The 12,936-nt window shown below is 49.8% G+C and overlaps 1 protein-coding gene across 2 annotated transcripts in view; it reads right to left on the bottom strand.

The window, feature by feature from the left end:
- NOS2 (nitric oxide synthase 2) overlaps window positions 1-12,936 on the bottom strand; it is a 38,646-nt gene that overhangs the window by 18,850 nt on the left and 6,860 nt on the right. For both annotated transcript variants that reach the window (XM_072779370.1, XM_072779371.1), the window contains 9 exons: window positions 12,129-12,213; window positions 11,236-11,358; window positions 9,608-9,756; window positions 6,049-6,211; window positions 4,999-5,090; window positions 3,870-4,011; window positions 3,635-3,774; window positions 1,782-1,956; window positions 1,572-1,673 (listed from right to left, as the gene is read on the bottom strand). In XM_072779370.1, the coding sequence (XP_072635471.1) occupies window positions 1,572-1,673; window positions 1,782-1,956; window positions 3,635-3,774; window positions 3,870-4,011; window positions 4,999-5,090; window positions 6,049-6,211; window positions 9,608-9,756; window positions 11,236-11,358; window positions 12,129-12,213 (1,171 nt within the window). The remainder of the gene's footprint in view (window positions 1-1,571; window positions 1,674-1,781; window positions 1,957-3,634; window positions 3,775-3,869; window positions 4,012-4,998; window positions 5,091-6,048; window positions 6,212-9,607; window positions 9,757-11,235; window positions 11,359-12,128; window positions 12,214-12,936) is intronic.

Genomic DNA, 12,936 nt, shown 5'->3' with positions numbered 1-12,936 from the left:
TTTAAGGTAACATCTTGGGCAGCCCCGGTGGCTCAGGGGTTTAGCGCCGCCTTCAGCCCAGGGCCTGATCCTGGAGACTCAGGATGGAGTCCCATGTCGGGCTCCCTGCATGGAGCCTGCTTCTCCCTCTGGCTGTATCTCTGCCTCTCTCTCTCTCTCTCTCTCTCTCTGTGTCTCTCATGAATAAATAAGTAAAATCTTTTAAAAAAAAAAAAAAGTAACATCTTCACATATCCCCTGCCTCCTTCCCAAAAGGAAGGGGAACATTTCTATGAATAAAAGCAGCGGACAGACCAAAAGGCTCAGCCCCACACAAGAGCTGACCTGTGTGTAGGCCAATGGAGAGGGTCCATTTGCTCAGCAGATGGAAGAGCAGCCTCTGCTCATGTGGACATGCACTCTCATTCATTCATTCAGTACATATTTTTTTTTCAGTATCTACAATGGCCAGACATTCCACTACACTCTAGAGACAGAGTAGTGAACAAAAGAGACAAGGCCTGGCCCTAACAGGCAAGAAGTAGATGTACTATGTACTGTCAGAAGCTAATAAGAATTATGGGGATGCCTAGGTGGCTCAGTGGTTTAGCGCCTGCCTTCAGCCCAGGGCCTGATCCTAGAGACCCAGGATCGAGTCCCACATTGGGCTCCCTGCGTGGAACCTGCTTCTCCCTCTGCCTGTGCCTCTGCCTCTGCCTCGTTCTCTCTCTGTGTCTCTCATGAATGAATAAATAAAATCTTTAAAAAAAGAATTATGAAAAAAAAAAGAATTATGAAGAAAAATACAGAGTTAAAGGAAGAAGAGAGAGGGATGGATTGGAGGTGGAGGTAAGGGTGCCATCTTCCATGGTGTGGTCAGGAAGAGCTACTCTACGGAGGTGACAGTAGAGACCTGGATGAAGGGAAGGAGGGGGTCAGGGGATGATTTGTAGGAAGGGTGTTCTAGGCAGAGGAAAAAGCAAGTGCAAAGGTCCTAAGGTGGGACCCATCATGGTGAGTTTGGCAAACACGAAGAATTCCAGAGTAGTAGAGGATAGACCACTGACTGGAGTGGCTGGAGGATAAGGAGGTGTAGTGAGACCTTTCAGTGGTTTACCTGTAAAGGGGAGCAGGAAAACAAGGTAGTAGCTGCTGGGAGACTTATTCAATTAGCTGCTCGTTTATTTCTTTGAGGTGGGGACCATTATAGCTATTGGTCACTGATAAAAATGACCCAACAGAGAGGAAGACATTGATGAGACAGAAAGGAGGTGGAATTTTCAGGAGTACAGTCCTTGAGAAAGTGAGAGGGATCAGGACTCAGTGCTCAAGCTCAAGGACCTGATGAGTTTTGAAAGTAAGGAGTCACCTGTTGCTAGAAGCATCCAAATTTATGCTAGAAGACCCAGCGTGAGTAGGATGGCTTATTTGTTTGCATCCCCAGCACCTGGCACAAACTAGGTACTCAATACTTGTGTGATGCTTGAAAAAAAATGGACAGTGCTGTCAGGGGAGAACCAAGCCTGAGATGAGTGGTTGGACCAGATAACCTTCTGACCAGCAAGTCTCCAGACCCACAGAACACAACGTACCTGGAAACTGTGGAGTACAGCGACATTGATCTCAATGACAGCCCGGTCCTTCCAGAGTGAGGCCAGCTTGTGTGTTTCCAGGCCCATCCTTCTGCCCACTTCCTGCAGAGGCAGAGTGATGGGGTGAGTTGGTCCTCAGGGTGCATTCCCCCACCCCCACTCCTGACAGGCCCACATCTGCAGCCAGCCCTCCTGGATGGGTCTCCTTACCTCCAGGATGTTGTAGCGCTGAACATCACAGAAGTCCCGGACCCCAATCTCCGTGCCCATGTACCAGCCGTTGAAGGGGCACCCTGGGAACTCAAGGCCACCCACCTCAAGCAGCATGTTGGCCACTGCAGGCAGGGCGTACCACTTCAGCTCCAGCTCCCGGAACCACTCATACCTGGCAGGGAGGCGGAACCAGCAATGATTGTGGCCTGTACTTTTTGCCCATACTCACCCCAACCCCCAACAAAAAAGGCTTCAGAAAGAGAGTCAACCAAGAAAACTCCTTTCCAAGTGTTGTTCTCTACATTCATCCAACCCGGAGAGATGAACTGGGCACAGTAGGTATCATTCATTCACTACACATTCATTTATTCACTCATTCCTGCAAACATATGTTAAGCACCAAGTACACGACAGACACTGTGCTAAATGCGGAGAACCCAATAGAACATAGCGGTTAAGGACTCTAGTGTCAGAAAACCCAGGTTCTGGTCTGCCTTACTGCTTGCCTGCTGTGTGGCCTTGGGATGTGAGTTAGCCTCTCTGAACCTCAGAAACCCCAGCAGTAAAACAGAGATACTACCATCAAACCCATGAGCTTACTATAAAGATAACGGTATCATTTATTTATAAATTCATTTATTCCAGAAATATTTATAATTGAGCGCCTACTATGTGCCAGGTACCCTTTTAGGTGTTAGGATGTATAGCTGAATAAGAAAAGCAAGATCCGGGACGCATGGCTCAGCTGTTGAGTGTCCGCCTTCAGCTCCGCATGATCCCGGGATCTGAGATTGGTCCTGCATAGGGCTCCTTGCAGGGAGCCTGCTTCTCCCTCTGCCTGTGTCTCTGCCTCTCTCTCTGTGTCTCTCATGAGTAAATAAATAAAATCTTAAAAAAAAAAAAAGGCAAGATCCCTATTCTCAAGGAGCTTACAGACTAGAGTCTAGATTCTAGACTATAAGCAAGTAGACAGATGAATAGAAAAATCAAAACAAGATGAGGTGGTAGACAGAGGATGAGAGTGTCTTCTCTAGACTGAGTGTTCAGAATAGAGGCCTATAGAGGGGGTTACATTTTTTTTTTAAAGATTTCATTTATTTATTTGAGAGAGTGACAGAGCAAGCATGAACAAAGTGGTGGGGGGGGATGGGCAAAGGGAGAGGGAGAAGCAGACTCCCCTCTGAGCAGGGAGCTGATGCGGGGCTTGATCCCAGGCCCCTGGGATCATGACCTGAGCCAAAGGCAGATGCTTAACCACCTGAGGGGGTTACATTAAGGAAATACCTCATTGTCAAGAAATGAATCCTTTACATTTCTGAGGAAAAGGTATGTCAGGTGGCGGGAACAGCAAGTGCAAAAGCCCTTAGGTTAGGACTGAGTTCAATGTATGCAGAGGATGAAAAGTCAAGTCCAACTCAATGCCTGCTACACAGTGAGTCTCAACAGATGGAAGTATTTTTGTGATTGTGACTGCTGCCCCAGAGCAGGGGCTGAACCAGATGAGCTCCAGAAGTCACTTCAGCCATATACTTTCACCACAGTCAGGAGAGGGGCAGCTAAGAGAGTTGGCAGGAAGACAAGAGGCCTGGGCTGCTCAGTGTGAGAATATTAGAGCCTTTTGAGGGCTCCTCTCCCAAGGCCACTGCTTTCCTAGTTCCTAGGGCCCCATATGTCTAAGCCTCTGCTTCCCCTTCATCATCAACATATCGTTTTAAGTCTGAGGCCCAAGACTCAAGCCCAGGATTCCTGTACAAGCATCAACAAGGCTTGAAAGCCAGCCCTTCTGGACACCATCTGCTCCTTAAGAGAGTACTAGAGCATGCATGTTACCTCACCCCTAGCCTGCTTACTTGGGATGTTCCATGGGTACCTCGAGCACAAGGTCAGGTGGGATTTCGAAGAACTCAGGGTCTTGGCCATCAGCCTGCAGCACCAGAGGCACCACATCAAAGCGGCCGTACTTGGGCTTCCAGCCCAGGTCGATGCACAGCTGAGGAAAAGATAAGTACAGTGAGTCTGGGCCTGACCCAGGCCCCTTGACCCCTCTGGCTTCACTCTGTCAGCCACCAAGGCTGGATCTCGCACCTGGGTGAACTCCACACTGGCAGGGTCCCCCAGGATGGTGCCATCGGGCATCTGGTAGCCAGCATAGCGGATGAGCTGGGCGTTCCAGACTCGGAAGTCATGCTTCCCATCAGTTCGTTGGGGGAACACGGTGATGGCCGACCTTCACCAAGACAAGAATAGTGCCATTTACTCCTCGGTTCAGGGGGAAGGGGGCTCCCAGTCCCCATAGGGCCCCTCTGCTTCCCATCTTCCTGCTCCCCATTCCTCTGCCCCCGTGCTAGCTTAACCAAACTCCTGTAACAACACAACATGCTAGGTTCTCATGGGCTTCTGTGTAACCTGCCCGCCTTCCTGACACACCCTCACTCTCCTTCTTCTCCTTCCGGCTCCTCCCCTTCCTTGAAGACCAATTCAAGGACACCCCCCCACCCTACCATCCCTTGATCATTCCCCATCCCTCAGGCAGGGTTAACTGCCTCAGCCTTTGCCCTTGCTGCACATTGCTCTCATGAAATTCAGTTAGCCGGACGCTTGTCTAGTGCCAGGCCTAGGTTCCCAGTGGGCTGGAGCAGTGTCCTAAGTCTTAGTCACTTCTGCATTGCTCCCGCCCCACTGCTATGCCTAGTCATGACTTGGGTTCCCCTTATGTAGGTGCTTGCTACATGTTTGCTAAACAAAAAAATGAATGAATGACCAAATGGGCATTTCAGTCCTATCAGCTCTGACCTCTTTGGTTAGGGGTAAGAGGAGGGAGGTGGGGGGTGGGTACTGATGAGCAGTGACTCTCTTGGTTCTAAGAAAAATGGAGGCTTGAGCAGCAAAACCAACCTCTTGTTCCTTCTAAAAAGTGGGGAGCCAGCTGACCTCGAGCAGTGAAGATGTTGCTTCTTAAAGATCCCCCACCCCCTCCAAATGGTTCCAAGTCAGAAGGAAACCAAGGACATGGGCTAGTAAGGGGGGCTAGGCTCATGGAGGCTAGCCTCAGTACTAGGGCAGCTTCTTCTCGCCGAAAAGGCCTGCATCTTTCTCTTCTCTCTTTCTCCCTGGCTTCTCCTGGAGAAGCCTCCCCTAAACCCATCTGCATCCTTTGGCTCAGACTCAGGGTCAGGGTGGGCCCCAGCCCCAGCCCTGGGAAAGGCACACTCACCTGATGTTGCCATTGTTGCTGGCATAACGCAGGTGCCTGCAGATGTGCTCAAACATTTCCTTGGCAGTGGAACAGCTCCGGGCATCAAAGACCTGCACACAGCCCACCCAGCCCAGGCCATCAAGGATTGTGAGGACAGAGGCCTTGGGGTTGATCAGAAGCTAAGTTACAAGGGACCGGGGGAGTGACCTGAACCCCCTATCCCACCCCAAACACCAAGTTTTCTCCTCTTTGCATCGCCACCTCCCACCTCAGGGTTGCCTCATCTAGCCTTTCTTCTGCTCTCCTGGGGGATCCCAGGCAACTCCTCTTGGAAGACCCCATCAAAACCCAAATCCCAAGAAAATCTGACTTTTGAACACAAGAATCATGATTCCCACTGCCCTAGCCTAGTGCCTCCACAATGTCAGCACCTTTTCCACGGGGCTCCTAGCACATTCTTTCTTCAGCCAGTGTTGGTTTCACTGGCATTTCTTATCAATTTTCCCACCCCAGCAATTTCCATATTGCCCAGCAGTGAATGATCCCCCAAGATAAAGACAACTAGGAGGCTAGGATAAAGAAAATGTTTCCTAGGAGCCAAGGATTCAAACAGACGAGGTAAACTCTCTCTCCTGTGGTTTCAACAGGTCATTTGGTTTTATGTCTGTTTAACTTAAGAGAAAAGACCGGATAGAAATCCTGTGCTGAAATCAGATTCTAGGGGCACCTGGGTGGCTCAGTGGTTGAGCATCTACCTTCGGCTCAGGTGGTGATCCCAGGGTCCTGGGATGGAGTCCCACATCAGGCCCCCCATAGGGAGCCTGCTTCTCCCTCTGCCTATGTCTCTGCCTCTTTCTCTGTGTCTCTCGTGAATAAATGAATTAAAAAAAAAATCTTGAAATCAGATTCTAGACTTCCAGGGGGAGCCCTATGAGCCCCTATGTCAAGTTCACAAATGTGAAGAGAGAACTTGGGGAGTCCCACCGGGCGACTCAGAGCCACATACTCAGCGCCTGCTCCCCGCCCCACCCCCAATTTCCTCTCCTGCCCAGGTCTAAGGAAGGCCACCTGGAGGTTGGACCACTGGATCCTCCCGATGCAGCGGGGAGCGTTGCGCCAGGCCTGCTTGGTGGCGAAGATGAGCTCATCCCCCGTCAGCTGATAGGTTCCTGTTGTTTCTATCTCCTTTGTTACTGCTTCCACCCTGGCCAGATGTTCCTCTATTTTTGCCCTGGGGGACAGGAAGACAGCAGGAAGATCAACAATGAGATGGCCTTAGATGGGGATTAATTCGATCCACAGAAGCAGGAACTGAGCTAGGATACCAGGAGGGCAAGATGTCCCTCACCGAGACTGTCCCCTCCAGGGTCAGCTTCATAGGTGTAAGACCGTGGCCCAGAATTCAGAAGGGCCCCAGGCCTGGCTTCGCGCTCTGCTGTCCCTGTCTTGAAATTCTTAATCATTTTTGAACAGGGAGCCCACATTTTCACTTTGCCACTGGGTCCAGTTACACTGGTCCTGTTCTCACTGGCATCCTTGTTTCCAGATACTTTTACTCCAGTCATAGTCATCTCAGCTTGGTAAGCATCAACAAGGAGTGCAACCTTTCTCAGATACCTGCACCACCTGGAGGAGTACCCATCAAGCCACAGCCGCATCCTGCTTCCCGGCCACCATCCTATGATCCAGAGATGAGCAGTCCCTCCCAGGAGTGCTCCCGTGTACCGAGGAATCATTATGAGCCAGGAACTGGGCAAAGCCACTCACAGTCCAGGTCTTGCCGAGTCTGTGAGGGTGGCATTTTTCTGCTCATTTTATAATCTGGAGTATGAAGGCTCTAGCAGGTTAAGTACTAGCCTGAGAACGTAAGTGTGATAAAGAGCAATCAGGATTTACATTCAGGTTGCCCTAATGCCAAGGCCAGGCTCTTAACCTTCCACCCTCCACCCTAGGGGATTGCAAGCGTAGAGATGTTGAGGGCCCACCCACGCTTTCCTGAGCTGGGATGGGTTTTCAGGACTCAGCCTGTAGGGCCGCAGGGCCTACCCAGGAAGGAGCCCTCCACAGCACGATCCAATATCGCAGGCCCCCTAGAATATGCTTTTTCTCAACCTCGGCATCGCTCAGCCACCAATCAATCCCAGGGGAGATTTCTAAAGTGTTTCTCCTCACCCCTCCCAGGCTACAAAAATATCTCCCAGGGTGGGGATTCAGAAAGGCTTTGAGACACACACACACACACATACACACACACACACACACACACACACGCCAACCTTGAAATTTCTAATCAACACCAAAGACAATTTGAAATGGCAACAATCAAAACTATTTAAGGAATGAACTCCTGATTAGGGAGAATGGCCGACTCTGAACAAAGTGGCCTTTCTGTGTATGAAGAGTGTCTTGACAACTCTTCCTTTATTAAAGAAAAAAGCTTGGAGACAAAACATTGGGGGCTCTTTATCTTCAAGGACACTCCTGGCATAAGGACCTGCTGGGTGAGATTGACGTTGCCACACTGGAAGCCCCCTCCCTTCCCACACAAAGCTTCTAAAGCTTCTAGCAAGACTCCTTGCTCTATGTCTATGCATAGAAACAGTACCAGTCACCAGAACAGAAGCCCTAAGCACAGTAGTAGTGTTAATGTGTGGCTATGTAAAGAAAGCATTATTTTTCACATTTCTCCCAATTCCTTTAGAGTTTTATATTTTACCACTGTTCCCATACAGTCACATTTCTGAGGCACTACAGACGTTATGATGCTTATGGTTCCAAAAAAAAAAAAAAAAAAAGAGAGAGAGTATTGCTTTTGGACTCAGTGAATGAATTTGAACAGAACATTCAGCAAGTTACAATTTCTAACTATAACAATCCTTCATTCGCTAACAATCAAAACTGCCAGCCGTCTGTGACTCTGGCTGCTAGCGTAGTTGTGGATGGACCGCCATTCATCCTTTGTACCCTCCAGGATCTCTTGACGGGTTCAAGGTATGGGGTTGGGACTTTCCCTTTGTGAGAAACAACTGTGTTTGAACAGCTACCAAGAACAACTGAGTTGCTTCCCTGGGCTAACACCCACCCAGTGCCTTCTAAATACCACCAGGACCTCCCAGGTCCAGAATGAAGTTGGAATCTTCTAGAACACAGGTTAAAAGCAGGGGCTCTGGTGCCAAACTGCCTGGGTTCAAATCCCACTGCAGGACTCCCAAACGTCTGACTTCAAGCAAATGATTTCATCTGTGGCCTTCAGTTCCCATAAACTGGGGGGTTCCTACAGTTATCTGTAAAATGTCTGTAAAATCACAATAATACTCATTTCCTAGAGTTGTGGTGAGCATTACTTATAAAGCACTTACGCACGGCCCGGGATGTACTTAGTGCTCAGTAAATGTCAGTGTTGATACGGTGGCCCAACGAGGCCCATCAAGAGAATTCCTAGACCCTGAAAGGCTCATTGGCCACTGGCAGGGCTCACAGCCCAAGACCTTGAACCTCCTAGTGGCGAAGCACTCCCATAGAGGCTGCAGTTACACAGCACATGTGGCAGCCAAGCCCCAGCAGGTTACTCAGCCTGGTTCTCTCTGAGAATCGCCGGAGGAGCTTTTTGGAGAGAACACAGAGGTCTTCCCACTCCACACTTCCTGAGATCCTGAGGCCCTTGGCCAAGGCACCCCAGCATCAGCATTTTACAAAGTCCTCAGGTGATTCTATGACAGCCAGGATTGAAATCAGTGGCCGTGGAAGATAAGGGCCTTTTTCATAGATGCCAGGCTCCTTCCAGCTCAGATATTTGTAGGGTCATGGTAGAGAGGATGTGGTATCACCAGGAACCACTCTTTCCACCATGGGGGTCCCAGGTGTGCTTCTATGATTCGTTTCATGCCGCAGAGTGCTGAGTGGCCTACACCATAAAAGCCACACTCCCCTCCCAGCCCATCAAACAGCAAATCCATTCTGTCAGCCATTCTGTCTCACAATCCCTTTGTGTATTTTTATTTTAAAGTTATAAATGGGCTTAAATTAATAATCACGTATTTTATGAAATCCAGGAACACAGAACTGCACAGAGTTCAATGCAAAGAGCATGCCCTGCTCTCTCCAAGACACGTGGCATGGATTCTAGCTGGGACTGGGCTTCCCTGTTCATGTGGAGGAGTGTCTGACCAGGTGGTCCCGAAAGTCCTTCCTGCCTCAAACATTTCCTAATAAAAGGGTGCACACCAGTTCACAGTCAAGGTCACTTTGTTCTGAACTTACATAATCCTCACAACAATCTTACGAGCTGGATTCTTTTCTCACCCTACTTTTACAGAGGAGGAAGTTGACATGCAGAGAAGATGAACAGATTTCCCAAGGATACAGGGTTAGTTACTGGCACAGCCAGGATTCAGTCAAACAGCTATACTCCTGATCCGCGCTTTTCACCACTATTGCTCTGCCTCTTTTTCTTATAATTATGAGAACCTATGCTGGGCTGGGGTCTCCCCCCTTGGAAAACTATGCTTGAGCCCTGGCTCCACTGTGGATCTGGGAAGGGAGAGAGCCTGGGGTCAGAGGGAAATGACTGGAGACAGGAGAGCTCAGGGAAACGGGGAGGCAGCGACCCAGTCCAAGTGAGACTTACTCTTTGAAGGAGCTGTAATACTGGTTGACAAATTCAATGGCTTGAGGTAGAAGCTCGTCTGGGGGGGTTGGCTTGTCCCTGGGTTCTCTGGTCAAACTTTTGGGGTTCATGATGGCTCCCAGACAAGACTTGGACTTGCAAGCGAGATCCTGGGAAGGGAGAGGCAAGTGGTGAGGGGGCTGCCTGGAACCCTCAGGAAGGTGTTGATGGGCGTCTTCCTTCCCGGCCAGCTCCTCTCCTAGCCATCTCTTTCTCCTCCAGCTGCTCCAGCTTCCTGCTGCCCCTCTCCACCCCTGTGTTACCTCCTCCTTGGGGCCCACCAGCCTTTCTCACCACCCACATCTCCTTTCCTCTATTGGCTGAGCCAAGGGGGTGTGAGCTGGGGTTATTCCCACCACCTTGGGCTCAGTCTCTGGCTCTGCTCCCTGGCCAGACTCAGACCCAGGGCAAAGTCAACAGCTCAATCCCGGGGAATATCTCAACTACCTTCTCATTTAAAGAGGCTGATGTGACTCGTGGGAACACAGTTTTGTACTTAGCCAAAATGAACCGAATGGAGAGGATACAAATCCTAAAGTTAGAAGATGGCACAGAAAAAATGCTGGAAGAATGTACATCCAAATGTTAATTGTGGTAATTTCTGGAAGGTATGGGAAATCCTTCTGTTTTCATGGTCTTGAAATTTTCATTTCCTTTCTACTTTATAATCAGAATGCATTCTATAGTTAGATTAAGACACTTAGAAGAAGGAAACTTGAAGGACTCTTATTCCAACTACTCACCGGCTGCTTGAACCCCTCTTCCATCTCCCTATCAAATTTGAATTCTTCTAGTGACAGGGAGCTCACTATCTACCGATGTTGCTCAGCCCAGCTTTGGGCAGTTCTTTTAGAAAATTCTCCCTGATTAGGGGCACCTGGATGGTTCAGCGTCTGTTAAGCGTCTGCCTTCTGCTCAGGTCATGATCTCAAAGTCCTGGGATCCAGCCCTGCATCAAGCTTCCTGCTCAGTGGCGAGTCTGCTTCCCCCTCTCCCCATGCCCCTCCCCACCCTGCTTGTTCTATCTCTCTCTCTCAAACAAAAATAAAATAAAATTGTAAAAAAAGAAAACTTTCCCTGATTAAAAGAAAAGGAGGGATGCCTGGGTGGCTCAGAGGTTAAGCGTCTGCCTTCAGCTCAGGGTGGGATTCTAGAGTCCTGGGATCGAGTCCCACGTCAGGCTCCCTGCATGGAGCCTGCATCTCCCTCTGCCTGTGTCTCTGCCTCTCTCCCTGTGTCTCTCATGAATAAGTAAATTTAAAAGAAAAAATTTAAAAAGAAAAGGAAAAAGGAAAAAAAATTCTCCCCATTACTATGCTGTCTCTGTAAAAAAGACTGCATTTCTTCCTGTAATCATTCATCCTGTCTCCTGGATTATCCAACACCCATTATGGGAACTAACAGGGAGCTGGCATTGTCTCCATCCTCTGTCATTTGTGTGGACCACTGGCTCCTGTTCCCACCACCCTGTGTCCAAGCAGATAACTGTCTGGCTTGCCCAGGGGTGTATCCATTTGATCTACTAAGGGCCCTAGTGGCTCCACCAGCTTGGGACGAAGGTGGTTCTCCCTGAGCTCCAGCCTTCTCACCCCTTTGGCCTTGTGGTGAAGTGTGTCTTGGAAGGTCATCCCGTTGCCCCAGTTTTTGATCCTCACATGCCGTGGGCAGGCCAGTGGGGGCGCAGCTGGCTTGATTGTGGATTCTGGAGACGTCTAAGAGGGGGAAACATCAAGGATTTACAAATGACTCTACCCCAGGACCCCACTTTGGCTTGGGGTGGGGGACTATGAGGGGACCCAGGTCAGGATGTCAGTCTGTGTCCCCCTCCTCCTTTCCCGGCAGCCTGGCCACCTGGGCCAGTGCCTGCTAAGAGCCCCAGGTGCCTGGGCCACGGGCCAGGCTTCTCTCCTCACCTAAGACCCTGCCAAATGTTCCCTCAGTGAAATTGCAACAGGAGGGACTGAGGTTAGATGCAAGAGAGGCTCTTGTCACAGCCAGTACTGCAGAGAGCAGAAATCAGGACTTCCCTGGAGTTATTTAAGAACATGGAATCCATCTTCTCTCCCACCTCCCACCCATTTCTCTGCCCACCTCTCCAGAATGATCCAAAGCTCTTAGGAAAGATGGGACCTTTGGGCTAGAAGCTGGGAGCTGGAACTGGGGTTCAGCTGCTGAGTCTGGGATTGTGTTAGGGTGTCTGTCCCCCGCCCCCCCGCCCCCCCCCCCCCCCGGCTCCATGAATGTCCGCCTTGCATCTGTGCCTGTAGCCTGCACAGGCAAGCCATCCAGGGCCCATAGCACCATAGAATCCACCACTCCTGCTCACCAGGGATCATCCCACTCTCCCAAGGCCCTTCCTCACTACCTGTACCCCTGAGGATCCCCACTCATTGCCCAGGCCTCAGCCTCCACTAGGCTGCTCAGCCTGCATCTGCCTGGGCAAGGAAGGAAGGGGCTTCCCACACCCTTGTGACTCACTGACCTTTACTGTCCCTGTGAGGGACTGGGGGGACTCATCCCGGTGCTTGCTGAGGCTGTGACACTTGGGGTCATCCTGTGTCACTAGACTGTGAAAGGAAACAGCCATCATGAGATAGAGTATCTAAGGGCAGAGAGGGATCTTGGAGTCCCCCTTGCCAACCCTCATTTGATGGATGAGGGAACCGAGGTTCAGAGGGTGGGAGTGAATTTCACAGTTGCCACACCAGGAGTATGTGTGTATGTGGTGGGGGAGGCAGCCCACCAGACCCAATCTCCCCACCATCATCACCCTCCCTCCTCCTCCTCCTCTTCTCTTGCCTTCCCCCTACAAAACGGAGAGCTAAGACAAAGTTAGCTGCCCAAATGGTGACCCATGGAAGCTCTGGGAAGATGCCCCCCCCCCAAGGCAACTACAAATGTGAGATGAGACTAAATACAGAGAAAATGGCTCCTTTAATCCCCCCACTCCAGGACAGCAGCAGGGCCCACTATCCACTTGTTTGGGGGGGACTTAGGCTTTTTTATTTAAAGTCCTTGACTTATATTGGTTTATTTACTTATTCTAATTTTTTTATTATTTATGGTAAATGTTAAGTGTACACAGTAGAAAAAATGGTATAATAAATCTCCACAGGCCCTTCACCCAGATTTAACTCCACTCAACAAGTATCAACCCATGGCCAGTTTTATTTCAACTCTACTCTCCCAGCATCTGCCATCATTTCAAAGCAAATCTGAGCTGTCAGGTCATCCCCGAAATATCTCAGTAAGGATATCTGGAAGTCAAGAACTCTTTTAAAAGATATGTT

This window comes from Canis lupus, chromosome 16 (assembly GCF_048164855.1).
Source record: "Canis lupus baileyi chromosome 16, mCanLup2.hap1, whole genome shotgun sequence".
Lineage (NCBI taxonomy): Eukaryota > Metazoa > Chordata > Mammalia > Carnivora > Canidae > Canis > Canis lupus.
This window is presented reverse-complemented; position numbering and strand designations above follow the sequence as displayed.